The 22,736-nt window shown below is 41.1% G+C and overlaps 1 protein-coding gene across 1 annotated transcript in view; it reads right to left on the bottom strand.

Annotated features, from left to right (window-relative positions):
• Positions 1 to 1,597: 1,597 nt before the first annotated feature.
• The window catches only part of LOC122662082 (QWRF motif-containing protein 2-like), a 40,848-nt gene continuing 19,709 nt past the window's right edge, over positions 1,598 to 22,736 (bottom strand). The window contains exons 3-6 of the mRNA XM_043857640.1: positions 17,096 to 17,212; positions 16,898 to 16,987; positions 2,105 to 2,212; positions 1,598 to 2,000 (exon numbers count right to left, since the gene is read on the bottom strand). Of these exons, the coding sequence (XP_043713575.1) occupies positions 1,926 to 2,000; positions 2,105 to 2,212; positions 16,898 to 16,987; positions 17,096 to 17,212 (390 nt within the window). The 3' untranslated portion in view covers positions 1,598 to 1,925. The remainder of the gene's footprint in view (positions 2,001 to 2,104; positions 2,213 to 16,897; positions 16,988 to 17,095; positions 17,213 to 22,736) is intronic.

Raw genomic sequence — 22,736 nt, forward strand, 5'->3', positions numbered from 1 at the left:
CTTCCGCATGCGCCGCAAGTTGAACCGAACACTTTTGTCTCCTCTTTTGTGTTCATTTCATGCGTTGCAGTTATGCAAGCCAGATGCTTGACAAAATTAGGCAAAGAGATTGATTGCAGGTTTTTCTGAACTTTGACTTGGAGGAGTTCCTCATTTTCATCCACAATACCAACCAGCCTTTGCAAGGAGATTGGGAGAGGAGGCAGTTTTGGTTGACGAGTTTTCTGTACTTTTAAAATGGTTATATGGCTTAAATTGAATGCCTTATATAATTCGAAGTTGGTTGGGTGACTCTTTCATGTTCTTCATATAAGAGTTATCTTTGGTTACGCAAGTTGCCAAAACCACCCTGTTCCGTTGCTATCACTATTATTTTTAAACAAACTCATGTTTATCAATTCTCTCATGTCGGACGGCCATATTTGTCATTTGGTGATCATTCCCAGATCCATCTTTTTTAAGAGAGAGAGGGGCAGGTTTTGTTTTCCATCCCCTTATTTTATCCGGATCACCTATCTATACATGTGTTCTATACGTAAGTTAAGTGATGCTTCCATAAATTTCCTTCGTGCACCCTTAATGCAGTAGATGTACATGTACAGGTAGATGATCCGGATAAAATAAGGGGAGGCTCCCACCACTATAGGGTCTGGGTAGGCTTATAATATACGCAACATTACCCCTACTTTCACAGAAAAGCTGTTTCCAGGCTCGAACTACCATAGAACAATCTTACCATTGCACCAAGGCCCACCCAGTGAGGTTAAGTAAATCCCTAAATGAGTCTGCGTGGAATATCGAATCTTTATGTTAGTACGTATCCAATTGTCCTTTTTCTTATACAAATGACACTATTAGTTTCCATTATGGACAAAAGCAAAAGGACACATGCTGTCACGAAACCATTCATGAAGCCTTCATGTATGGGGGAGCTGATCTGGACTCAACTAAATGCAATAATGGTGTCTTTTATAGATAATAGTAACAGATATATTATCAACCGCATTGGTTGTGGATATGGTGAGACTTGGCAAACACTCTCATGGCCGTAGTGAGAGCTAGAAATCTGAGGAAAGCTTTCCCTTGTAATTTTAGCTTCCCATCTCCTCTGAAAGTCCAATGTTGTATGAAATTTCAGGACTTCATTACTGGATCTCCACACATAAGCAGGGGACATTGAGTCCTTAACAAAATTTGAGCCCATTCCTACCTACATGGCAAATATTAGGACCGTACAGAGAGGCAATCCAGGAAACCAATGCTCCACCCAAATTCCATACTTTCAGCGATTAGATCTTTCTATGCCATACTCTTTTTCATACCCAAAAATGGAAAATATTAGTTTCACAGCCAAAACTCCAATAATTAGCCGGCAAACAGCACCACTGGAATAGGTCACACCAGGACCTGAAGAAAGGTTCATGTGGGAAGCCCTACCACATAAATAATTAATCTTAAAAAAAAATGGGGCCCTCCAAAGAGATTAATATTTAATGGCCAGTTTCACATATTTATATCATGACAAATAGTTAACATTAGATGAGAAAAAAAAAACATATAAACAAAGGGAAGATCAATTTTGAAGAAAAGCATGATTAGATCAGGAACTACTAGATTAGGAAAAATAAATTGGAACCATCATACATATATACATCTTCCTTCGACCTATGGCGAGCAAAAGTATTTTGTATACAGCTAAATATGAATTTGTGAGGGAAAGGCCACTTCCTCCGATGTGCAAGCATACAAAAAACCATGATACTGCCGACCTCATGTGTTCCAAATAGGTTAAGTGAACACCCGGTTTTCTTCACCCCCCGCAACCAACCACTCTTTCTTATTTACCCGAGACTACCTCCAGATGTGGAAGAAAAGGGTTTGATTTGATGTTAGCAATTACTGTAAGTAGTCAAATGAGATCAGTCTCACACTTGAGTTGTCAGGTTACTCGGCACACGTTTTAGTTGTAATATATGTGTTCTCAGACTACAATCCTTCACCTGTTACCAAAGTTTAATTACCAGTTGGCAACTGATCTTTTTAAGGGGGGAAAAAAGGGAAAGGAAAGGAAAAAAGAAGAAAGAGCCAAGCCAGAAAGCTTTACCTGCAGAGCTGCTAATGTGGACAAGAGATCTCTGCATTGATCAAGCAAAGCCTGCTCTTGTGCAGTAACATTCGCAAGTTCAGCAGCCAAGGAATTCACTTCCTCCACCTGTAAATATTAAAGCAATAAACTGATAAAAAGGTAACGGTTCATCCGTAGATGCAAGCAAAGATAAAAAGAAATCTCTATTGGTTCCTTTTCCCTTCTCCATAGTAGAAAGTCATCTTTATATGAAAGTACAAACATATACCATTGTCAACTGGCTACACAAAGCTCTTGCAGAATACAATGAAAATCACTTTGAGGTTTGAAGATTGGACTTCCCTTTTCAGGGTTTTGGGAGCTGAGATTGACTTTATCAGGTTCTTTTACTACTTCTCTGAATCCTTTTGATAAGTGTTGCAATTTTCATTAGTTTTGTGTTTGTTGAAATGCCCGAGTCATTGAAGAATGTTATCATTGAAGTTGTCTTTTCTTCAACTAACCGTATTACTGAGAAAGTGAGAAGAAGTTAGAGGAAATCAGCAACTTCCAACAATGGAAGAAGATTGTTAGATTGGTGTTGATGCACAAATTTTGGGACAGCTGCTGAACTCTATGGAAAATCAGATTGTTGATTTGGTAACTCATATTGATACAGTCAAGGAGCTATGGGATTATCTGAATGTTCTGTATTCTGGGCAGAACAACATATCTCGTATCTATAAGTTGTCTCAAGATTTCCATAGAGCTGATTGAAAGGGTCTCCCCTTGACTCCGTACTTTGCTGATTTTAAGAGGATGCATGAGGAGCTGAATTCCCTACTTCCTATCACCTCTGATGTGCAACAGATGCAGTACCAGCAAGAGCAGCTCGCAATTATGGGATTTCTAGGCGGTCTTCGGAATGAGTTTGATTCTGTTCGTTCCCAGATACTTGGTGGTGATAAAGTAGCCATACTTTCTGACACTTTTTCATGAGTTCTACAAGTATCTCGTGAGACTTCTCATGATTCTACTGCTGTGGATAGTTCAGCCTTGGCCTCTTTCACACCTAGCCGTGGTCCGAGTAGTGGGATAGGGACTGGAGGTAGCCGTGGTCGTGGGGGTGGTCCTGGTAAAGCCCCTATATCTAGGAAAGCACCTACTTCTGGCTCAAATCCTTTAGGCATTGTGGTCGCACCAGACATATCCAACGCTTCTGTTGGAAAGTTCATGACAAACCACCACAACAACAGTTTGCAAATTTTGCTGCTATTACTGAGTCTACTATTCCATCATCTTCTCATTTTGAGGGTAAGACTGACGATGTCTGATGAGGATTATGCACGCTTTATCCAATTCCAGATCTCAGTCTTCCCAGCCTTCTACTGCTACTTTTGGTCAGACAGGTAATGCCACTGCATGTCTTTCAATTGCTTCCTGCCCTTGGATCATTGATTCAGGAGCATCGGACCACATGACTAGGGTCTCAAGTGTTTTTCTTCCTTTCGTGCATCATCCTCTAGTGTTACCTTAGCTAATGGCTCTTTAGCTAAAGTAACTGGTATAGGCACTATTCATGCCACTCCTTTATCCTTATCTTCTGTTCTTTATTTACATAAGTTTCCTTTTAACCTCTTGTCTATTACTAAGTTTACGAAAACTTTATGTTCGGTAACTTTTCTCTCTGATTCATGTGTCTTTTAGGACCTCACGACGAAGAAGACAATTGATAGAGGTATTGAGTCGGGGGGCTGTACCTACTTGAAGAAACTTTGTCTATGGCATGTTCAAGTTTGGCATCTCCTCACCAAGTCCATTGTCGTTTGGATCATCCATCATTGCAGAGTTTACGGATTTAAGATCCTCGTTTTCAATCTCTTTCTAGTTTACATTGTGAGTCTGGTTAGTTTGGGAAGCTTCACCATGTAAGCTATCCTCCCAGAGTCGATCAAAGGTCTAATCAACCTTTTGCTTTAGTCCATTCAGATGTATGGGACCCTTGTCCAATTGTCTCTAAATTGGGATTTCGGTATTGTGTTACTTTTGTTGATGACTATTCCAGAGTTACTTTGATGCAGATAAACTACCTTGGACTTGACCCAAACCCAGTTGGATATCCAAACCATGATGAACCGGTTCCCACCCATGTTCTGGTTTAGTAGGATATTTAGAATTTATTTTATTTGGGAAAGATATGTAATCTTTTATTTTGGGGTAGCTATTAGACTTATAGGAAATTTCCAATTTGAGTTTTATTGAGTTTCTATTTTAGTTAGTCAACGGAGGAAGATCAGTGCGAGGTAGAGCGGATGAGAATGAAGCAACGAAGGAAGGCAAGCAACGAGAGGTAGGAGAGTGGGAGGTTTTCTTGGGATGGATAGTCACTAATACAGGTTCTATTCCACTTCTCTAAAACTGTTATTATAATAGTTAATGTCATTCTCCTCTCTATCATAAGTAGTAGGTTGGATACAATTGCTATGATTGTCCTTCGGTTATTTTAAGGTTCTATTTCCGGATGCTTACCTCTTGCTAGTAAAGCTACTAGTGAGTTCTTGGAGTCTTATTTTTCTTTATATATGATGTAATTCCCCATCGTTGGAGACGGATTTGAAGAGTGAATTGAGTTTATGGTTTGAGTAGCTTGAGGGTTGTGTATGTGTGCACTTTCTCCCCCCCCCCCCCCTTTCTTCTTATGCGATTTCTCCTCTCTCATTCTTCCCATTCTTCTATTGTTTCTCTCTGTGAAGCCCACCGTAGCAGATCATCACTTTGGTCTGCATTATTTGGTATCAGAGCCGAAGGATCCATCTCCTTATTGTCCATCACTCTTATCCCATTCTCTTTCTTCCTTGAATTTTTTTTTCTTCCCATTTGTCCTACCGTCAAACCAGTACTCCCATCCCCTTTCCATCTTCTTCAGCACCCCTACCCTTCTTTCTCTCCTTCAACTCCACTACAGTCCAACCGCAACAACCCCTGCTATTCCACCCCCCCCCCCACAAACACACAAAAAAAAACACCCTCGACTCTAGCGACCGTGCCTCCCCTTCGTTTCCATCCTCTTAGCAAAACCCAATCCACCTTCCCCTTCCGTTCTTCCTCGTTGTAACAGCGAACCCAAAAAAAAAAAAAAAGAACTCTATCGAAACCCATACCCCAGTCCATTCCTTTGATTCCCACCCATCCCTCAACATAAGGGTGTTAAACGGTTCGGTTCGGTTTGATTGCTTGAGGATAGAAACCGTAACCAGACCATTTAGCTAAACGGTTGCATATCCAAAACCATAACTGTTTAGTAAATGGTTTCGGTTATACGGTTTTTTAACGGTTTCGGTTAAATGATTATACACGGTTTTTGGTTAAATGGTTCTACACGGTTTTCGATTAAATGGTTCTACACGGTTTGGGTTAGCCGGTTACGAATAACATCCCTGATTTACTAAATAGTTTAATAGTTTTCAAACCAAACCTCCTGCATTTTTTAATAGAAAATGGGTTATATAGCCTATAGTGCATCTCTTTTAATTAGTAAATACCTTCAATGGACGATGGATCCCATGAAAATGTTGTACCTTCAATCACTGTTTACCCATTTTTTTCTTTTTTCTTTTTGGGTAGAAAATGGTTTACCTTCTATTTACTAATGATAATTAGCTATTAGTAATTATTTATTAATTATGAAGTTATTAGTTTTTTTTTTTGAAAAAAGGAAATCATTTATTGAAGAAACATGACTCAGTGACTTAATGGTTAGTACTTAGTAGTTGCTATTGCTAGGTTTTGAATCTTTTGATATTTGGTTTAAACGGATATAATCGGTTGTAATTCGATTAAACGGCCTGAAACCGTTGGATTAATAGGTTAAAATCGGACCAAACCGTTTAGCTAAATGGTGACATTTCTGAAACCATAACCAGACCATTTCTTTAAACGGTCTGTCGGTTCCGGTTTAAACGATTCGGTTCGGTTTTGATAAACGGTTTCGGTTTGGTTTTGACACCCTTACCTCAATTTCAACCATAAACCCAGAACCCTCTTCTGTTACACCACCGCTTCATTTTCTTTTTCCCCACAACCCCAATTGATTGTTCCGCCAGCAACCAAAAAAATAAAGAAGTGAAGAAGAACAGAGAGATCGAGAGACAGAGAAACAGAAAACAAAAGGAAGAAAGAAGAGAAAGTGAGAATCTAATTAAAAAGAACTCTTACCTGGTTCGAAGTTGGTCTCCTGGATTATCACGACAGTGCCTCTACCATGAGTAGTGCCCAAGTTGCAGCTTGGTTTGAAGTCCACACTCCTAATCGAAGTCAAAGTCTTCGTTGGCCCTCTGTTTCAACTGCAAAGTTGACTTCCAGCCATCGTCTTCATCTTCTTCCACCATCTCTTCTCCCTCCTTCTCCGTGCTGGTTAATGGTTCCCCTGCTGGCTTCTTCCACTCCAAAGTAGGTATTCGTCAAGGCCGTCCTCTCTCCCCCTTCCTTTTCTCCATCGCTTTGGAAATCCTTTCCCGTAGCCTCCAATCCAAATCGGACCTCCATCTCATCTCTCCCATCCCTAAATGCAAGCATATCAATCTTACCCATCTCGCTTTTGCTGATGATCTTCTCCAAAGCTTCTCACTCTTCTATCTCTGCTATCATGGATTCCCTTCATCTCTTTGAATCCCTCTTTGGTCTCCGCATCAATCTCCTTAAATCTAAAATCTTCCTCTCTGGTATTCCCGATTCAAAAAAGGATTCCCTTCTTCACCTGACCGGCTTCACCCTTGGCTCCCTCCCAGTCAAGTACCTTGGTCTTCCCCTCATTCCGGCCCGGCTCTCTAAGAATCATTGCGCTCCTATGCTAGACAATATCCGCAAGCATCTCCAGCTTTGGAAAAGCAAACTCCTTTCCTATGCCGGCCGCCTTGTTTGTATTCGCTCTGTTCTCCAAGCTTACATCTACTGGTGTGGGATCTTTGCCCTTCCAAAAGCCACGTCTCGAGAGATGGAGCGCCTCTTCTGCGCCTGTCTCTGGAAAGGGGTCGATACCTCCAGATTTCTTCACCCTCTAACTTGGAAGTCCATCTGCCTTCCCAAATATGAGGGAGGTTTTGGGATTCGCCGCATCAAGGACTCCAACACTGTTGGCATCCTCAAGTTGATCTGGAAAATCTCTTCTCGTCAGGATTCCATCTGGGTCAACTGGGTCTATTCCCACCTTCTCAAGTCCGACTCCTTATGGACTGTCCCCACCCCCTCTGATGCCTCCTGGATTTGGAGAAAGATCCTTGCCCTCCGTCCCCTGGCCCTTCGTGGAATCTCTACCTCCATTGCTCGAGGCTCGTCCACTTCCCTCTGGCTTGACCCTTGGCACCCTCTTGCTATCCTGTACTGCATTCTCGGTCCCAGGTCCATCTACTCCTCTGGTTTCCCAATGCCCCCCTTTCCACTCTCATTTCCTCTGGATCCTGGTCCCCCCCCCCCTCTTCTTAATCCCTCTATTGTCGATCGGATTTGGCCTGCTCTCCCCCCTTCCCTCTCCCCCCCCCTCTTCTGATGACAAACTTCTGTGGTTGCCCTCTCCCAATGGCTGCTTCACCTCCTTCTCTGCTTGGAACTTCGTTCACCACTCCTCCCCCATTATCCCTTGGCACAACCTTGTCTGGTTCAAAGGCCACATTCCCCGCCATAGCCTCACCACCTGGAGAGCCCTCCGCCTTTGCCTCCCAACCCAAGCCTTCCTTATTCACCGTCACATCCATGTTTCCCCTACTTGCTCCCTTTGCTGGAACGGTCTCGAAGACATCCCCCACCTCTTCTTTGACTGCCCTTTCACCTCTACCATCTGGAAAAAAGCCCTTTCCTCCATTTGGCATCATAGCAGAAGACCCCTCCCTTTCGACAGAGAATGGCCCTGGGTGGCTAAGTCCTTCTTAGGGACCTCGATCTGCGACATCATTGGCAAGCTAATCTTTGGAGCTGCTGTTCACCACATTTGGATGGAGCGTAACATTAGGAGATGGACTTCCAACTCTCGATCCTTTGATCTGATTTGGAAAGCCATCTCCTTTGATGTCTCTTCCAAGCTCAACCATATCCCTCTTCGTGCTATCAGAGACACCCCTAGAAATAGGCACATTGCAGTTTTTTGGGGTCTTGATCTGACCTCCCTTTTTATTGCCACCTCTGCGTAGGTCGGCTTTGTTTCTCCCCTCCCCCCTCTTCCCTTGTATATTCCTTTCTCTCTTTTCCATGCCCCCCCCCTGGGGTATGGTAATACATATTTATTCACCCAAAAAAAACACCCTTCCTTCCCTTCTTTTGTTCGATTGATTCCCTTTCTCCTCTCTTTTATTCCAATTCTATCCCCACATCCTCTCTTTATCTTTTTCTTTATTTTTTTTCTCTTGCCCAAATTGCCCCTCACTTTTTATTAATTCTGTTTTATCCTTTTTTTCCCACTTACCAGTTAGCCCTTTACCCTATACGTAATACTCCTTCGTTGGCTATCATTAAACTATCCATAATTACAATTCTGCCACTGTTGTCATAAACTTCATCTATTCACTGTTTTGCAATTAACTCTTACTTTGCATATTCTCTTATTTGTGTGGACCCATACCGATTCTGAATACACCTAGCCATGGACCCTTTTGTGTTAAAATTTAGGGTGTGTTTGCCCAATAGAAAGCTTGCTATGCTGTTTATTGATGAAGGGTAAAGCCATAATTTTGTCTCACGATCTGTGGGAGAGATGTTATCAAAAAATCACTAGAACATTATTCACTCTGAGGATCATGTATTCGTCGAATTCTCCGTTTCTTATTATTGTGATGGAGCTCATTGTGAAGTGTTTGATTCTCCTCGGCATGTAATTAAATTGGGTTGTGAATGGCTAGAAGAATGAAAAGACATCATTGATCGTGACAGAAACTTGTGCACTCTACATACTTTTCACATGCCCCAGACATTCATTCTTCATTGGTTAGTTGATGATGTTTGTTCCAAGACAAAAAAGGCAGCACCAGTGATGCAACCACAACCAGAACAGCAAATAGTGGCAACGGAAGATGCGCAGATCGTGGATCAAGTAACGACGGACTCCAGTGCAGTGAAGGCCATTCCCTATCATGAGTTCATTCTTCCTCATGATTTCCCTGACATGGATGCAACCCCAAAGCTTCATATTTTGGATTTTCTTCAAGTTGCAGACATGGAACCAATAGCCCCCGCTCGTGAGCTTTTATTTCTACCACTCTACAAACTCGAGGTTGAGTTTTTCTCAACATCGGGGGAATTGATGCAGATACACTACCTTGGACTAACCCAAACCCAGTTGGGTATCCAAACCAAGATGAACCGGTTCCCAAACATGTTTTGGTTCAATAGGATATTTAGAATTTATTATATTTGGGAAAGATATGTAATCTTTTATTTTGGGGTAGCTATTAGACTTATAGGGAAATTTCCAATATGAGTTTTATTGAGTTTCTATTTTAGTTAGTCCAAGTTTTAGGAAGTAATTAGGAGTCTTTATTTGTACGAGTCTTTTATTTTTCTTTCTATATGATGTAATTGTTAGATTAGTTTGATCCGAATAGGGAGAAAACCATAAAAGCCAGGATCTCCATAGGGTGTTCAAATATACAATCAAATAAATAATAGAGAATAGGGACAAAACCACTAACCTTGTTTCGCATCCATAGTGATGATGATCGCAGCGGAAAATAAAGACCAAAGATCTAGGTGCTTCCCCTCTATTCCCAAAGATAACTGGCTTGAGGAGAATACTGTATGCACACGGATGATTAACACTGAATATCTCCCTCTCTTTCCAGAATGCACTCCTCAATATAGATTGAGAATATTTAGTTGTGATGGGTAGAGGGGGGACCTAGCTCTCTTTATATAGTAATTCCTAGAGGGCCTCTCTCATCATAGTCCCAGTAGGAATCTATCTGCCCACACTAAAACCAGTCCACATAGGACTCCTAATACAACTCAATAACCCCTTTATTAGACCAACGAAGTTAGCCTGGTTTTAGGATAATTAATATGAGTCCATAATTAGGTAGAATAGTAATCCTCATTAAAATATAATTCTAACAGTAATTCCCCATCGTTGGAGATAGATTTGAAGAATGAATTGAGTTTATGGTTTGAGTGGCCTGAAGGTTGTGTGCGTGTGTACTCCCTCCCCCCTTTTCTTATGCGATTTCTCCTCTCTCCTCCTTCTCATTCTTCTATTGTTTCTCTGTGAAGCCCACCGTAGCAAATCATCACTTTAGTCTCCACAGTTGGTAGAATTACTTGGCTTTATTTAATGAAGAATCGTTCTGAGTTGTTCTGTATCTTTTGTGCTTTTGTGAATGAAGTTAAGACTCAATTTAGCACTCCTTTATGTATCCTTAATAGTGATAATGTTAAAGAATATTTTTCTGCTCCTTTCACTAATTTTATGACTCACCATGGTATTATACTTCAATCTTCTTGTGCCGACACCCGACAACAAAATGGTGTGGCAGAAAGAAAGAATAGATATCAGATGGATGTCACACGGTCTCTTTTATTTGAGATGAGGGTGGCCAAAACTTTTTGGGCTGATGCTGTTTTGACAGCATGTTACCTAATCAACCACATGGCTTCCTCTGTTTTACGTGGTGGGATACCCCATTCTCTATTGTTTTCCTTCTGCTCCTTTATTTGCCTTACCTCCACGTATCTTTAGTAGTGTTTGTTTCATTTGTGATCATCATCTAGGTTTTTCTCTAAGTTGGATCCCAAAGCTCTTAAATGCATCTTTGTTGGTTATTCTCGTACTCAAAAGGGCTATCGTTGTTATTCCTTTGACTTACATAAATATTTTGTCACAGCTAATGTTTCCTTCTTGAAGTCTACCCCTTATACTGATTCTCCTTTTGTTGCTTCTGAATTGGACAAAGATCTTCCTTTGTATATTGTTCAGTCTTTTGTTCCACACTCCACCACCACCGCCGCCACTGTCTCCGCCGTCGCCACCTCCTATTGTGTACCAATGCCATCTTCGGAAGGTTTGGGCCCCTCCACTTCAACCTTACCTTCTTCGTTGGCTGATCTTGCCCCCAGCTAATCCTTCTTCTCTTGATGTTTCTTCTAACCTTGATGTGCCTATTGCTCTTTGCAAGGGTGTTCGGAGTTGTACCCAACATACTCTATCAAACTTTGTGTCTTACTCTAGTTAATCCTCTACTTTCCATTCCTGTTTGACTACTATTGAGAACCATCCTACTATGTCTGTTGCAGAGGCATTATCTAGTCATGGCTAGAGGGCTGCTATAACTAAGGAACTGTTGGCTTTAGAGGAAAATCAAACATGGGATCTTGTTCCATTACCCTCTAGTAAATCAGCTATTGGTTGTCGATGGATCTTTGTGGTGAAGGTGATTCCTGATGGTTCTTTGGCTCGCTAGAAGGCTCGCCTATGGCAAAGGGCTATGCCCAAGTGTATGGTGTTGATTATTTGGACACTTTTTCTCCTGTGGCTAAGCTTACTTTTGTTCATATATTAATTTCTCTTGCTGCTACTCATCATTGGCATCTGTTTCAATTAGATGTTAAAAATGCATTCTTGCATGGAGATCTCCATGAGGAGGTTTATATGGAGCAACCTCCTGGGTTTGTTGCTCAGGGGGAGTATGGGATGGTGTGTAAACTCAAGAAATCTTTGTATGGGCTGAAACAGTCGCCCCGAGCTTGGTTTGGTTGGTTCACTGAAGTTGCTTTGGAATTTGGACTGACACGTTTTTCTGGCATTATGATGCAGGAAGGATATTTCTTATTGTATATGTAGATGATATTGTCATCACAGGAGATGACTCTTCAGGAATGGAGAAGTTGAAGATGCATTTACAACAAAAGTTTCAAACTAAGGATTTGGGAAGATTGAAATACTTCCTAGGTGTGGAATTGGCTCAGTCTAGGAAAGGAATTTCGCTCTCACAGCAGAAGTATGTTATTGATCTTCTTTCAGAGACAGGATTGTTAAGATCCAAACCTCTAGAAACTCCTATGGATCCTAATTTAAAGCATATAGCTGATGATGGTGATGCTCTTAACGATCCTGAGAAATATCGGAGGCTTGTTGGGAAACTAAACTATTTCACTGTGACTCGACCTGGCATTGCCTTTCCTGTCAGTGTTGTGAGTCAGTTTCTGTATGCTCCTCGTACATCTCATTGGGATGTTGTTATACGCATCTTGAGGTACCTCAAGAAGGCTCCTGGACGTGGTTTACTTTACTCCGATCATGGTCATTGATGAGTTGAGGGTTTTTCAGATGTTGACTGGACTGGATCTCTTGTTGACAGAAGGTCAACTACTGGTTATTGAACATTTGCAGGAGGGAATCTTGTGTCATGAAAAAGTAAGAAACAGATAGTTGTGGCTCGATCCAATGCAGAGTCAAGAGTATCGAGACATGGCACATGTTACATGTGAGTTGATGAGGGTGAAACAGTTGTTGACTGAGCTTGGATTTACAGATGATTTTCCCATGCAACAATGGTGTGATAATCAAGCTGCTGTTCATATTGCTTCAAATCCTGTGTTTCATGAAAGAACAAAACACATTACTTCAAATCCTATGTTTCATGAAAGAACAAAACACATTAAAGTAGATTGTCACTTTGTTCAAGAGAAGCTGCAACAAGGACTCATTTCTCCCAGTCATGTTCATACAGGAGAACAACTTGCAGATTTATTTATATAGTCTTTGGGGAGTTATATTTGTAACAAGCTGGCCATGATTAATATCTATGCTCTAGCTTGAGGGAGAGTCTTAGTAAGGACTGTTTAATGTCTCGGTTATGTTCAGGAGTAGTTTAGGTATTTTCAATTTTCTTATTTCCTATTGCATCTCTTAAGTCATTATATATATAATTTACATATTTGCGGTAGGCAGCAATATCGATGGCATTAGTGGGCTGATAATCCGAGTAATGATCAAGCAAGTTCCTGCCCATAGTTGTCGCGGCGTCACGGCGATCCAAGTCGGTAGAGGGGTGTCTGATCGATATATCGACATGTCGCCCGCCATGGAGATCAGGTCGACCATGTTTTATTTTTTGTTTTCTCTATTTTTTAATGTCATTTAGTATGCTATAATATATACCCTATAACATAAAAAATCAATAGGAAAGTGTACTACTAATCTACTATGGTTTAATTCATGAAAGTGTAATATTTATTAGTGTACTAATAATCTACAAAAGTAACAAAACAAATTAAAAGAAAACAATTTATAATTTTATATTGAGTGAAATAAGTGAATAAACCTGATAAACAGCCCATATAAACAAAAAAAAAAAAAGAAAAAATTTGCTGATGTGAATAGGTGCTTGCTGTTGTTGTGTGTGTGTGAGTGATGGACTACTGGCTGTAATAAATCCCCCCCCCTCTGTCTCTCGACTCTCTCCCTGTCTCTGTGTGTGGCTGCATGCAAGGTAAGAAGAAGAAAAAATAAAATAAAAAAACACCTTCTCTGTGACTGTGCAAGTTTGCAACTGCAAGGCAAGAAGAAGAAGAAAAAAAAAAAACCGAGAGAACTACTGGCTGTAATAAATCCCTCCCCCCCCCCCCTCTGTCTCTCGACTCTCTCCCTGTCTCTGTGTGTGTATGTGTGGCTGTGTGCAAGGGAAGAAGAAGAGGAAAAAAAAAAAAAAAAAAAAACCAAGGTCTGTGACTGTGTGCAAGCCTGCAACTGCAAGGCAAGAAGAAGAAGTTAAGAAGACGAAGAAGTGAGAAAAAGAAGAAGAACTGAAGGAGAGAGTTGCCGGAAGCATAGTTGTCAAGGCGTCGCCTTGTTCGCTTAGTTGGTGTCGCCTTAAACTTTGACCCTCTCCACCGCCTTGGGTCGCCTAACCGCCGTGACAACTATGGCCGGAAGTGAAGAAGACGAAGAAGTGAGAAGAAGAACTGAAGAAGAAGGATCGAGTTGCCGGAGGACTGGGAGGAGATTGGAGAAGAAGAAGAAGAACCAAATAAAAAAAAATTAAAAAATTACTTTCCTGGAGGTTGCCGTAGGGGTTCGAACTTGCCGAGAGTTGCAGGAACTGAAGCCAAAGTTCTTCTTCTTCTCACTTCGTCTTCTTCAGTTCTTCCTCTTCTTCTTCTTCTTCTCACTTCTTTGTCTTCTTAACTCCTTCAATCTCTGTGTCTCTGCCATAGTTATCAAGGCATTGCCAAGGCGTCGCCATGGCGTCCAAGCTCCTTGGTCGCCTTGGACGCCCTGGGCGCCATGGCGGGCGCCTTGCCGCCATGGCAGTGTCGCCTTGATTTTTTACCTTCTAAAACGCCATGGTCACCTTCCCGCCTTGATAACTATGGTCTCTGTCTCACGAACTCTCTCCTGTCTCAAACTTTCACTTTGCGATTTCTATTTCTCTCAAATTCCAATTCCAATTAGTAATAGTGTTTCAAAATTAGGGTATAGTGTACTGTTTAATGGCTTTAATTTTTTTATGTTAATGTGTATTGCAGGTGTAACTTTTCAAGTTACACCTCCAATACAAATCAAGGAAAAAGCATTTTCAAGTTACACCTCCAATACAAATCAAGGAAAAAGCATTTAAACTCTTAAATGGTTTTTTAAAACCTAAGTTTTATACACTAATATCGACCGATATGCCCATATATCGTGGTATGGCATCCATAGCGGTGCCATGGCGAAGCCATGGAGGCCATATCGGGTGATATTTGTACCTCAACCATGTCGGAGCTTGATATGCTTGCTTCTCCAGCGCTAGGACGACACCATGACAACTATGTTCCTGCCAGCACTTATGAAGCTCTGTATAATATTGGGAGACAGATAATTCATTTTGTTTTGTATCATGAATCTTCTTTCGTAGTTCATATACATGAGCATCATTCCCAACTTGGGAGTAAGTGTCTGCAGCTTTCCATATTTGAGCAGCAGTGTCCAAGAGAAGATAAGACATTACCATGGAATCGTGGGAGTGCCAGTGTGCCACCGATCTTGGGCAGGACCTTCTTTATCAAGATTAACAAGATTACCTGTAAGATGTCCTGTAAAGCCGCGACTAGCAATGGTAAGGTAAGTAGATCAAGACTACATCAGATAATTAGTCCCATCTAACTTGATAGTAGTGGCAGCGAAAGGAAGGTACACAATACGAACAGATCCATCTGATCGAGATGAGGCTGTAGTGAGAACAGACATAGTAGCAAGAGAGTGGGCTAGACAGGTTTTAAAATTTCCACAAATTTAACCATCAGAAGAGGCTAAAAATTGGATCGAGTCTCCCTCTGGTAGTGCCCAAGATGTCTTCCAAAAATCAGAACCTTCTGATGAGCCAATAAAAAAAACCTAATTTTGTGTAAAAAATTAGGTAAAAAACCTGATTTGGAGAAATTGCAGAGCTGAATTTGAGTTTGACTTGATTCAAATCTGCAGTCTTCAACCAGGAATAGATGTTGACCAATAAACCAGCAGGAAAAAAGCTCCAAAAAAGGGGAAAAAAACGATCTTCAAAGGAGGAAGGGACCTGCAGGCAGAATCTGGTCAGCACCTGTAGTCTTCAATCATAATCTGCAATGAGGTAGGATGGAGCCATGGAGGGCAGCATCTAGATCTGCAGGAGATCACCTCATAGTGCTGCCCTTAATGGTTGAGAAGAGCCGAGAATGTGAGAGACAAGGTTTTAAGAGGTTTGCAGTAAGAAGAAAAGGGTCTAGGGTGGAGACGGGGAAAGCAGGGAAGGGAGAAGGAAAAGAAAAAAGAAAAAAACAGAAGCCTGCAATCCAGATCAGAATTCCTGCTCTGATACCATGTTAGCAGCCTTTAGGAATGAATGCTTGAGTGATCAATAGGATCACCAAACCCCTTTATTTATAATAAAAGAGGAGACCAAAATATTACAGAAATACCCCCTCATAACCGACTCTAAGGAGTCAGCTATGGGGGGGGGGGGGAACCCCATAATGCCCCTGTCGGCTACATTACTCAACATTATACTTTTTAGGGAATGAAAATGGCCATTTCTGTTTCTTTTTTCCTCAATTTCGGTGAAATTTTGGCCATTTTGTCAAAACATTTCACTTTCAGAAAAGGCATACTACTGAAATCTGACTTTTGAACCTTGATAGTGGGTTGACATGAACACAACCTGTTAATAAATAGGTTGGGTTACTTCGATATGATTAAGAAATGGGCTGGGTAAGGGTTGAGGCAACTTTGACACAACCTAGCATGACCCATTGCCACCCCCTAGTCAACGAGGACACATAATCAAATAGAGATGTTTCAATCTCTGAGTTCTCACTTCTCAACACGTGATGGAGAATGGTGAATCCAAGGTCAACAACATATCTACTGAAGGAGATTTTCAATCTCTCTGTTCTCAACACATGAAGAATGTTGGCAGATGTTGTGAATATTATTATTTTGTCCTAGGTCAACAAATCTACAGAAGATATTGTTATGTTGCTTGAACCTGAATTTTGTATCATAGTTCATGTCATCCAAGCACACACTGTCACTACAAAACCAAATTTGCTCACTAGTTCACTGAAGACAGCTGTTACTATCAGAAGAATTGATCTGGCTGGTGAGAACAAGAAAACACACCCCAACCAGTCCAACTAAATCTATCTCCACCGGAAATCATAAAACTCTAGAAGATACTCTATACAGTATTTGGTTCCCACAACCTTGTGCTAGAAAATTATCTGACTATTTGCATCATCCTGACACAATACCCAGATTGAATGTTTGAGAAGGAGCAATAAAATTCAAAGAGTACATGACCCAACAAGGAAGGCAATTCTGAGGAATAAAGTGTGCACCTTTGATAGCAAAGAGCATATAGAGGATGCCATTGCCTGCATCACATCGACTGCTGAACCAACAGCATCCTTCACATTTTGAATATCTGCCTGTTGAACAGAAAAAGAAAAGGATAAAAGCTTAACCAAGACCCATTTTTCCAACGGTGCTGAACATTTGAGATGCAGTGCTAATTTTATGAATGTCAAGGTCCATACCTTTGCACCACAAACAACAGGAAGGCGGAGAGTACTGGCCTTCAATGCTTCAATAGCTCCTGATAAAGAACTAGAATGGTCCCTGTCCAGAAGAGCCCACTCTTCCAAATAGGTCATCTGTACTCAAGTCCAACAATCTTCAGACATGAATCATTCAAGAAATGAAAGAAAAGCAGTTTAGATTACAGTGGGCAAAGTGACAAACCCCATTTATATATAGTAAAATCTCTTTTCTTTTTTTGCTAAAAATACAGTAAATCTCAACACAGAATATAAGTAAACTAATGTGATGGGAAAATGGAAAGGTGACATTCCGAACCATTTAGAATAGCTTCCCCTTTGAGTTTATCCTACAGCTATAGCCCTTCGTGAGGAAGATAGATGGTTCATAATTCACGTTTTAGCAAAAGTACAAGGTGGTGTGCGAACCAAAAGTCAAGCAAGCAACCAAGGAGCCTAGTACCCTGGTTCTTCATTATGTATGGGCAAGATCCTCAGGATGAACCGTCTCAACCATCTATAGGGTACTAATGATAAACCTATGAATTGTAAAAATTTCTAGAAAGATATCCACTCACTCATTCATTTCAGTTTCACTAAAAACCCAGTATTTCACACTATAGTAAATGGAGTAATGGTTGTGAGGGAATGCGGGCTTTTTGACAATTAAAGGAAGGTCTTTCAAAATTATTACGTTTGCTTGAGCCTTGATGTTGAGGGTTTGAAGGACAGAAAAATCAGGATCATGCAGCTATAAGCAAAATTAGCAACACAGATTTATTTGGGATTGAGCTCAGGTTTTTGAAGGGATGACTTTTCAAGAGTACTAGTTTTGAGATATTAAAATTGATTGGCAAGTGATTCACAAAAAGATTTTTTATACATGATGGATATTCATGAACAGAAATAGCCAAGTGGTGCAACAGTAAAGGTTGCTCCATTGTGATCAAGTGGTCACGGGTTCGAGTCTGGAAACAGCCTCTTTGCAAAAGCAGGGTGTACATTATGACCCTCCCCAGACCTCGCAGTGGTGGGAGCCTCGTGCACTGGGTACGCCTTTTTTTTATATTCATGAACAAAAATATTTTAATGGAAACATGAACAAAAACAGACCACTATTCTCTACGAAATTTGGGAGTCTGGACCCTAAGTATTCTTGTTTGGAACATTAGGGCCACAATTTCAGTGGAAGCAATTCTTACTAAGTAGTAAGTACAGAAAACAAGAGAGCTAGACCCAATGAGAAGGGCCCAATTACCTAATAAGCCCCGTAAGGGTACAAGCAAGAGGCCAACTTGCCCATTAGGTGCCCTCTCATTGGGAGGAAGAGCCATTGGATTGCATGAGGATTCAACATAGTTAATCAAAGAAAAATATTTCAAACCCCATGTGATGACAGATATCCAAGAGCATTTATGATTTCTACACGTTGGAACAGTTCTTTTTAAAGTTTTTTTTTTTGGCCTGTGAGAACCACACGATGTTCCTTATGTTATGAAATAGGATTAGCTTAATTAGACCAGATACAGTAGCCAGTCAAAGTTAATTTTGTGCCGCAGTGTCAGTTTGTATGCAAGTAGACATAAAAGTATTTTGGGATTTTTATTTCTTGGGTGCCCATTTGTAGTTTTAACTGTAAGTTGATCTGAACTAAAACACACCAGAGATCAGAACTAGAGAAAGAGTGAAGAGAGGAAGAAGATGGAAGTTAAGTCACCTATCGCCCCAGCCAATCTATTTATAAAATGGGTCTCTTACTTCTATATCTGGAAAGGGGTCTATTCGTTGCTCTCCTAGTCTTATTTTAACCTCTGTTTTGCATGTTACTTCTTTCTTTACTAATTTATTGTCTATTAGTAACCTTACTAAGGACCTAAGTTGCGAAGTAACGTTCTTTCCATCCCATTGTGTCTTACAGGATCTGGTGACAGGAAAGTCGATTGGGATTTGTGAAGTGCATGGTGGTCTCTACTTGCTTCATAGTGGTTCATAGATCACAGTCTTCTGCTGCCATTCCCTCTCACTCATCAGTTACATTCTGCCTCTTTTGACTTATATCAGTGGCATCGTAGGCTAGGACATCCCCCTATTGAGACTTTATCTCATTTTTTTCCCAGCTAGTTAAAAATTGTAATAAGGATGAGTTTTTATGTGAAGACTGTGTTTTGGCTAAACAGACTCGTTCCAGTTATTCACCATTAAATAAAAGAAGTCTTTCTCCTTTTACTATTGTTGATTCTGATGTATGGGGCCCTACCCGTCAAGCTTCTATTTTTGGTCATAGATGGTTTGTCACTTTTATTGATTGCATAGTCGCACCACCTGGGTGTATATGATGCAGCACAAGAGTGAAGTATTTCGGTGTTTTCAGCTTTTCCACTAGTTCAGACTCAATTTAATGCCACTCTGAAAATTCTCCGCAGTAACAATCGCAGAGAATACATGGAGGGTCAATTTCAAAAATATATGGATGATCATGGGATTCTTCATCAAACCAGCTGTGTCCACACACCTCAAAATGGTGTGGCTGAGAGAAAAAAATCGCCACCTGCTAGAGATGGCTAGCGCCCTGATGTTTGACCTAAATATTCTTTCCTAGTATTGGAGTGATGCTATTCTTACCGCTGCCTACTTGATCAACCATTTGCCCACTCAAGTTCTAGATTTTCGTGCTCTGGTTGATGTCCCCCAGTGTTCATCCTCCTTTCTTGTTCCCCCAAAAGTTTTCAGTTGTGTTTGTTATGCTTGCAATCATCACTCCCATGGGAAGCTGGATCCCCGAGGAGCCAAGTGTATCTTTCTGGGTTATTCTACAACTCAAAAAGGCTACAAGTGCTATAATCCTCCAACAAGATGTGTATTGGTGTCCATGGACATCATCTTCCATGAGTCCTTAGCCTACTATTCATCGTCACCTCTTCAGGGGGAGTTTGACATAGCTGATGAAGATGTTCCAATATTACCTGCTGCTCCTTCTTCCAATGTTCCAATTCAAGGGGAGCAGGTGCCGATTCAGGTTCACGTTCAAGAAGAGCCTTCTTTGGATACAATTTAGGGGAGTAGCCAACTCCTGGTTCTGTTAGACGACAAACTGAAAAAAAATCAGAGTAGACTTGACTGTCCAAATCTTCATGTCTTCACTCGAACTCCTAAGAAGCAAGTTGAAACCACCACCATTACAACACCTTTACTCATCTCGTCGCCATCCTTTGAGCCAGAGCCTACTACTCCGTCGGGTAAGGATTCTCCTTCTCTTGAGTTACCTATTGCTGTTCGTAAAGGTATTCGGACATGCACACAACATCCCATATCTCATGTTGTTTCCTATGATTCTCTTTCTCTCTCCTATCATGTTTTTGTGTCTTCTCTTTCTTCTATTTCTATTCCACAGAAGTGGCAGGAAGCCTTTGCAGATACAAAATGGAAGGCAGCTATGGTGGAAGAGATGAAAGCCTTAGGAAAAAATAACACATGGGATCTTGTTGTTCTTCCTCCAGGGAAAAAGCTAGTTGGATGTAAATGGGTGTTTGTAGTCAAGCAGAAAATGGATGGCACGGCTGATAGTTACAAAGCAAGACTTGTGGCCAAGAGTTTTACTCAAACTTATGGGATCAACTACCAGGAAAACTTTGCTCCTGTTGCGAAATTAAGTACTGTTCATGTTTTATTATCATGTGCTGGAAAATTTGGGTGGGATTTGCAGCAACTTGAGGAGGAAGTGTTTATGGAGATTCCTCCAGGTTTTTCATCTGATAAAACTCATGACCAGGTCTACAAACTAAAATGTGCAGTTTATGGGCTGAAACAGTCTCCTCGGGCTTGGTTTAGTAGATTTCACAAGGCCATGATTTCGGTGGGATACAAACAAAGTAATATTGATCATACTCCGTTCATCAAACAGTCTGGTGACAAGGTCACTATCCTCATAGTCTATGTCAATGACATTGTGGTGACAGGAAATGATGGTGCAGAGATCTCCTGTCTAAATAGCTTCCTAGGACGTGAGTTTGAAATAAAAGATCTAGAGAAAATAAGGAACTTTCTTGGGATTGAAGTTGCTTGTTCTTCAAAAGACATCTTTCTCTCTCAAAGGAAGTATGTCTTGGATCTTTTATCTGAGACTAGTTTGTTGGGTTGCCATCCTTGCGATACACCTATGGAGGCTGGTACTCGACTGAAGGATAAAGATGGTGAACTGGTTGATAAAGGCCGTTATCAAAGACTAATGGGAAAATTGATTTCTCTCTCACATACTAGACCAAACTTTGCATTTGCGGTGAGTTTGGTCAGTCAATTCATGCATGATCCCTACTCCACACATATGGTTGTTGTTCTTCGCATTCTTCATTACTTGAAGTTAACTCCAGGAAAAGGGGTTCTTTTGTCTCCGCATGATCATCTTCGTATTGAGGCCTATACCGATGCTAACTGGGGTGGATCTCATGACATGCATGATCTCTACTCCACACATATGGTTGTTGTTCTTCGCATTCTTCATTACTTGAAGTCAACTCCAGGAAACGGGATTCTTTTGTCTCCACATGATCATCTTCGTATTGAGGCCAATACCGATGCTAACTAGGGTGGATCTCTTGACCAGAAGTCTACTTCAGGTTATTATACGTTTATAGGCGGGAACCTTGTCACTTGGCTCCCCAAGAAACAAAATGTTGTGGCAAGGTCCAGTGCAAAAGCAGAGTTTCGCACTATGGCACAAGGAATCTGTGAATTATTGTGGCTTCAAAGCTTACTTTAAGACCTTGGTGATTCTATTCGTCTCCCAATGATGTTGTATTGTGATAACAAAGCCGCGATTAGTATTGCCCATAATCCAGTGCAACATGACCGTAAGAAGCATGTGGAGATTGACAAACACTTCATCAAAGAGAAGTTAAAAAGCGGACAGATTTGTATGCCTTTTGTGAAGTCAGGTGATCAGTTGGCTGATGTCTTCACCAAAGCCTTGGGTGGGAAATTATTTCATCCGATTTTGTTCAAGTTGGGCATGTGAGATATCTATGTACCAACTTGAGGGGGAGTGCTGAGTTATGTAGCCGCAAGGGCAGTTTGGGGTTTTTCCCCCATAGCCGACTCATTAGTTAGAGTCAGCTATGAGGGGGCATTATTGTATTTATTTTCTATCCTCTTTTATTATAAATGAAGGGGCTTGGTGATCTTATTGATCACTCAAGCATTCAGTTCTATAGGCTGTTAACAATTTTAAAGACATTCCTCTTTACAGGAAACTAGGGGCCATTACTTTCACAAGAATGCGGAGGGAAAGGAATGTCTCCAAACTCATACCTCCCAGGATCCCGCATAGGTGGACCATGGGTAATGGCCCATTGGCTCTCTTTACAGAAAACTAGGTGTGGCAACAGGGCAGATTTGGATGCATAGAGTTAGGTTGTTACATCCTGGCTGAACCCATGTTTATTAAATCTGCAAGGGGTCAGCATGCTTGATTCCAGCCCATTTACAGGCTAGCAGGTTCAAGCAGCCCAGATAGAATCATAGAAATACGAGTAACCAGGACATCGGATGAAGGTTGAGAAGACAATCAAGTGGACTGGGCAGGTTGAGACTTCAAAGATTCAATCTGGAACCCCATTGGGTCTGACATCCATCCCCAAACCCATTT

Source organism: Telopea speciosissima, chromosome 5, assembly GCF_018873765.1.
Source record: "Telopea speciosissima isolate NSW1024214 ecotype Mountain lineage chromosome 5, Tspe_v1, whole genome shotgun sequence".
NCBI lineage: Eukaryota > Viridiplantae > Streptophyta > Magnoliopsida > Proteales > Proteaceae > Telopea > Telopea speciosissima.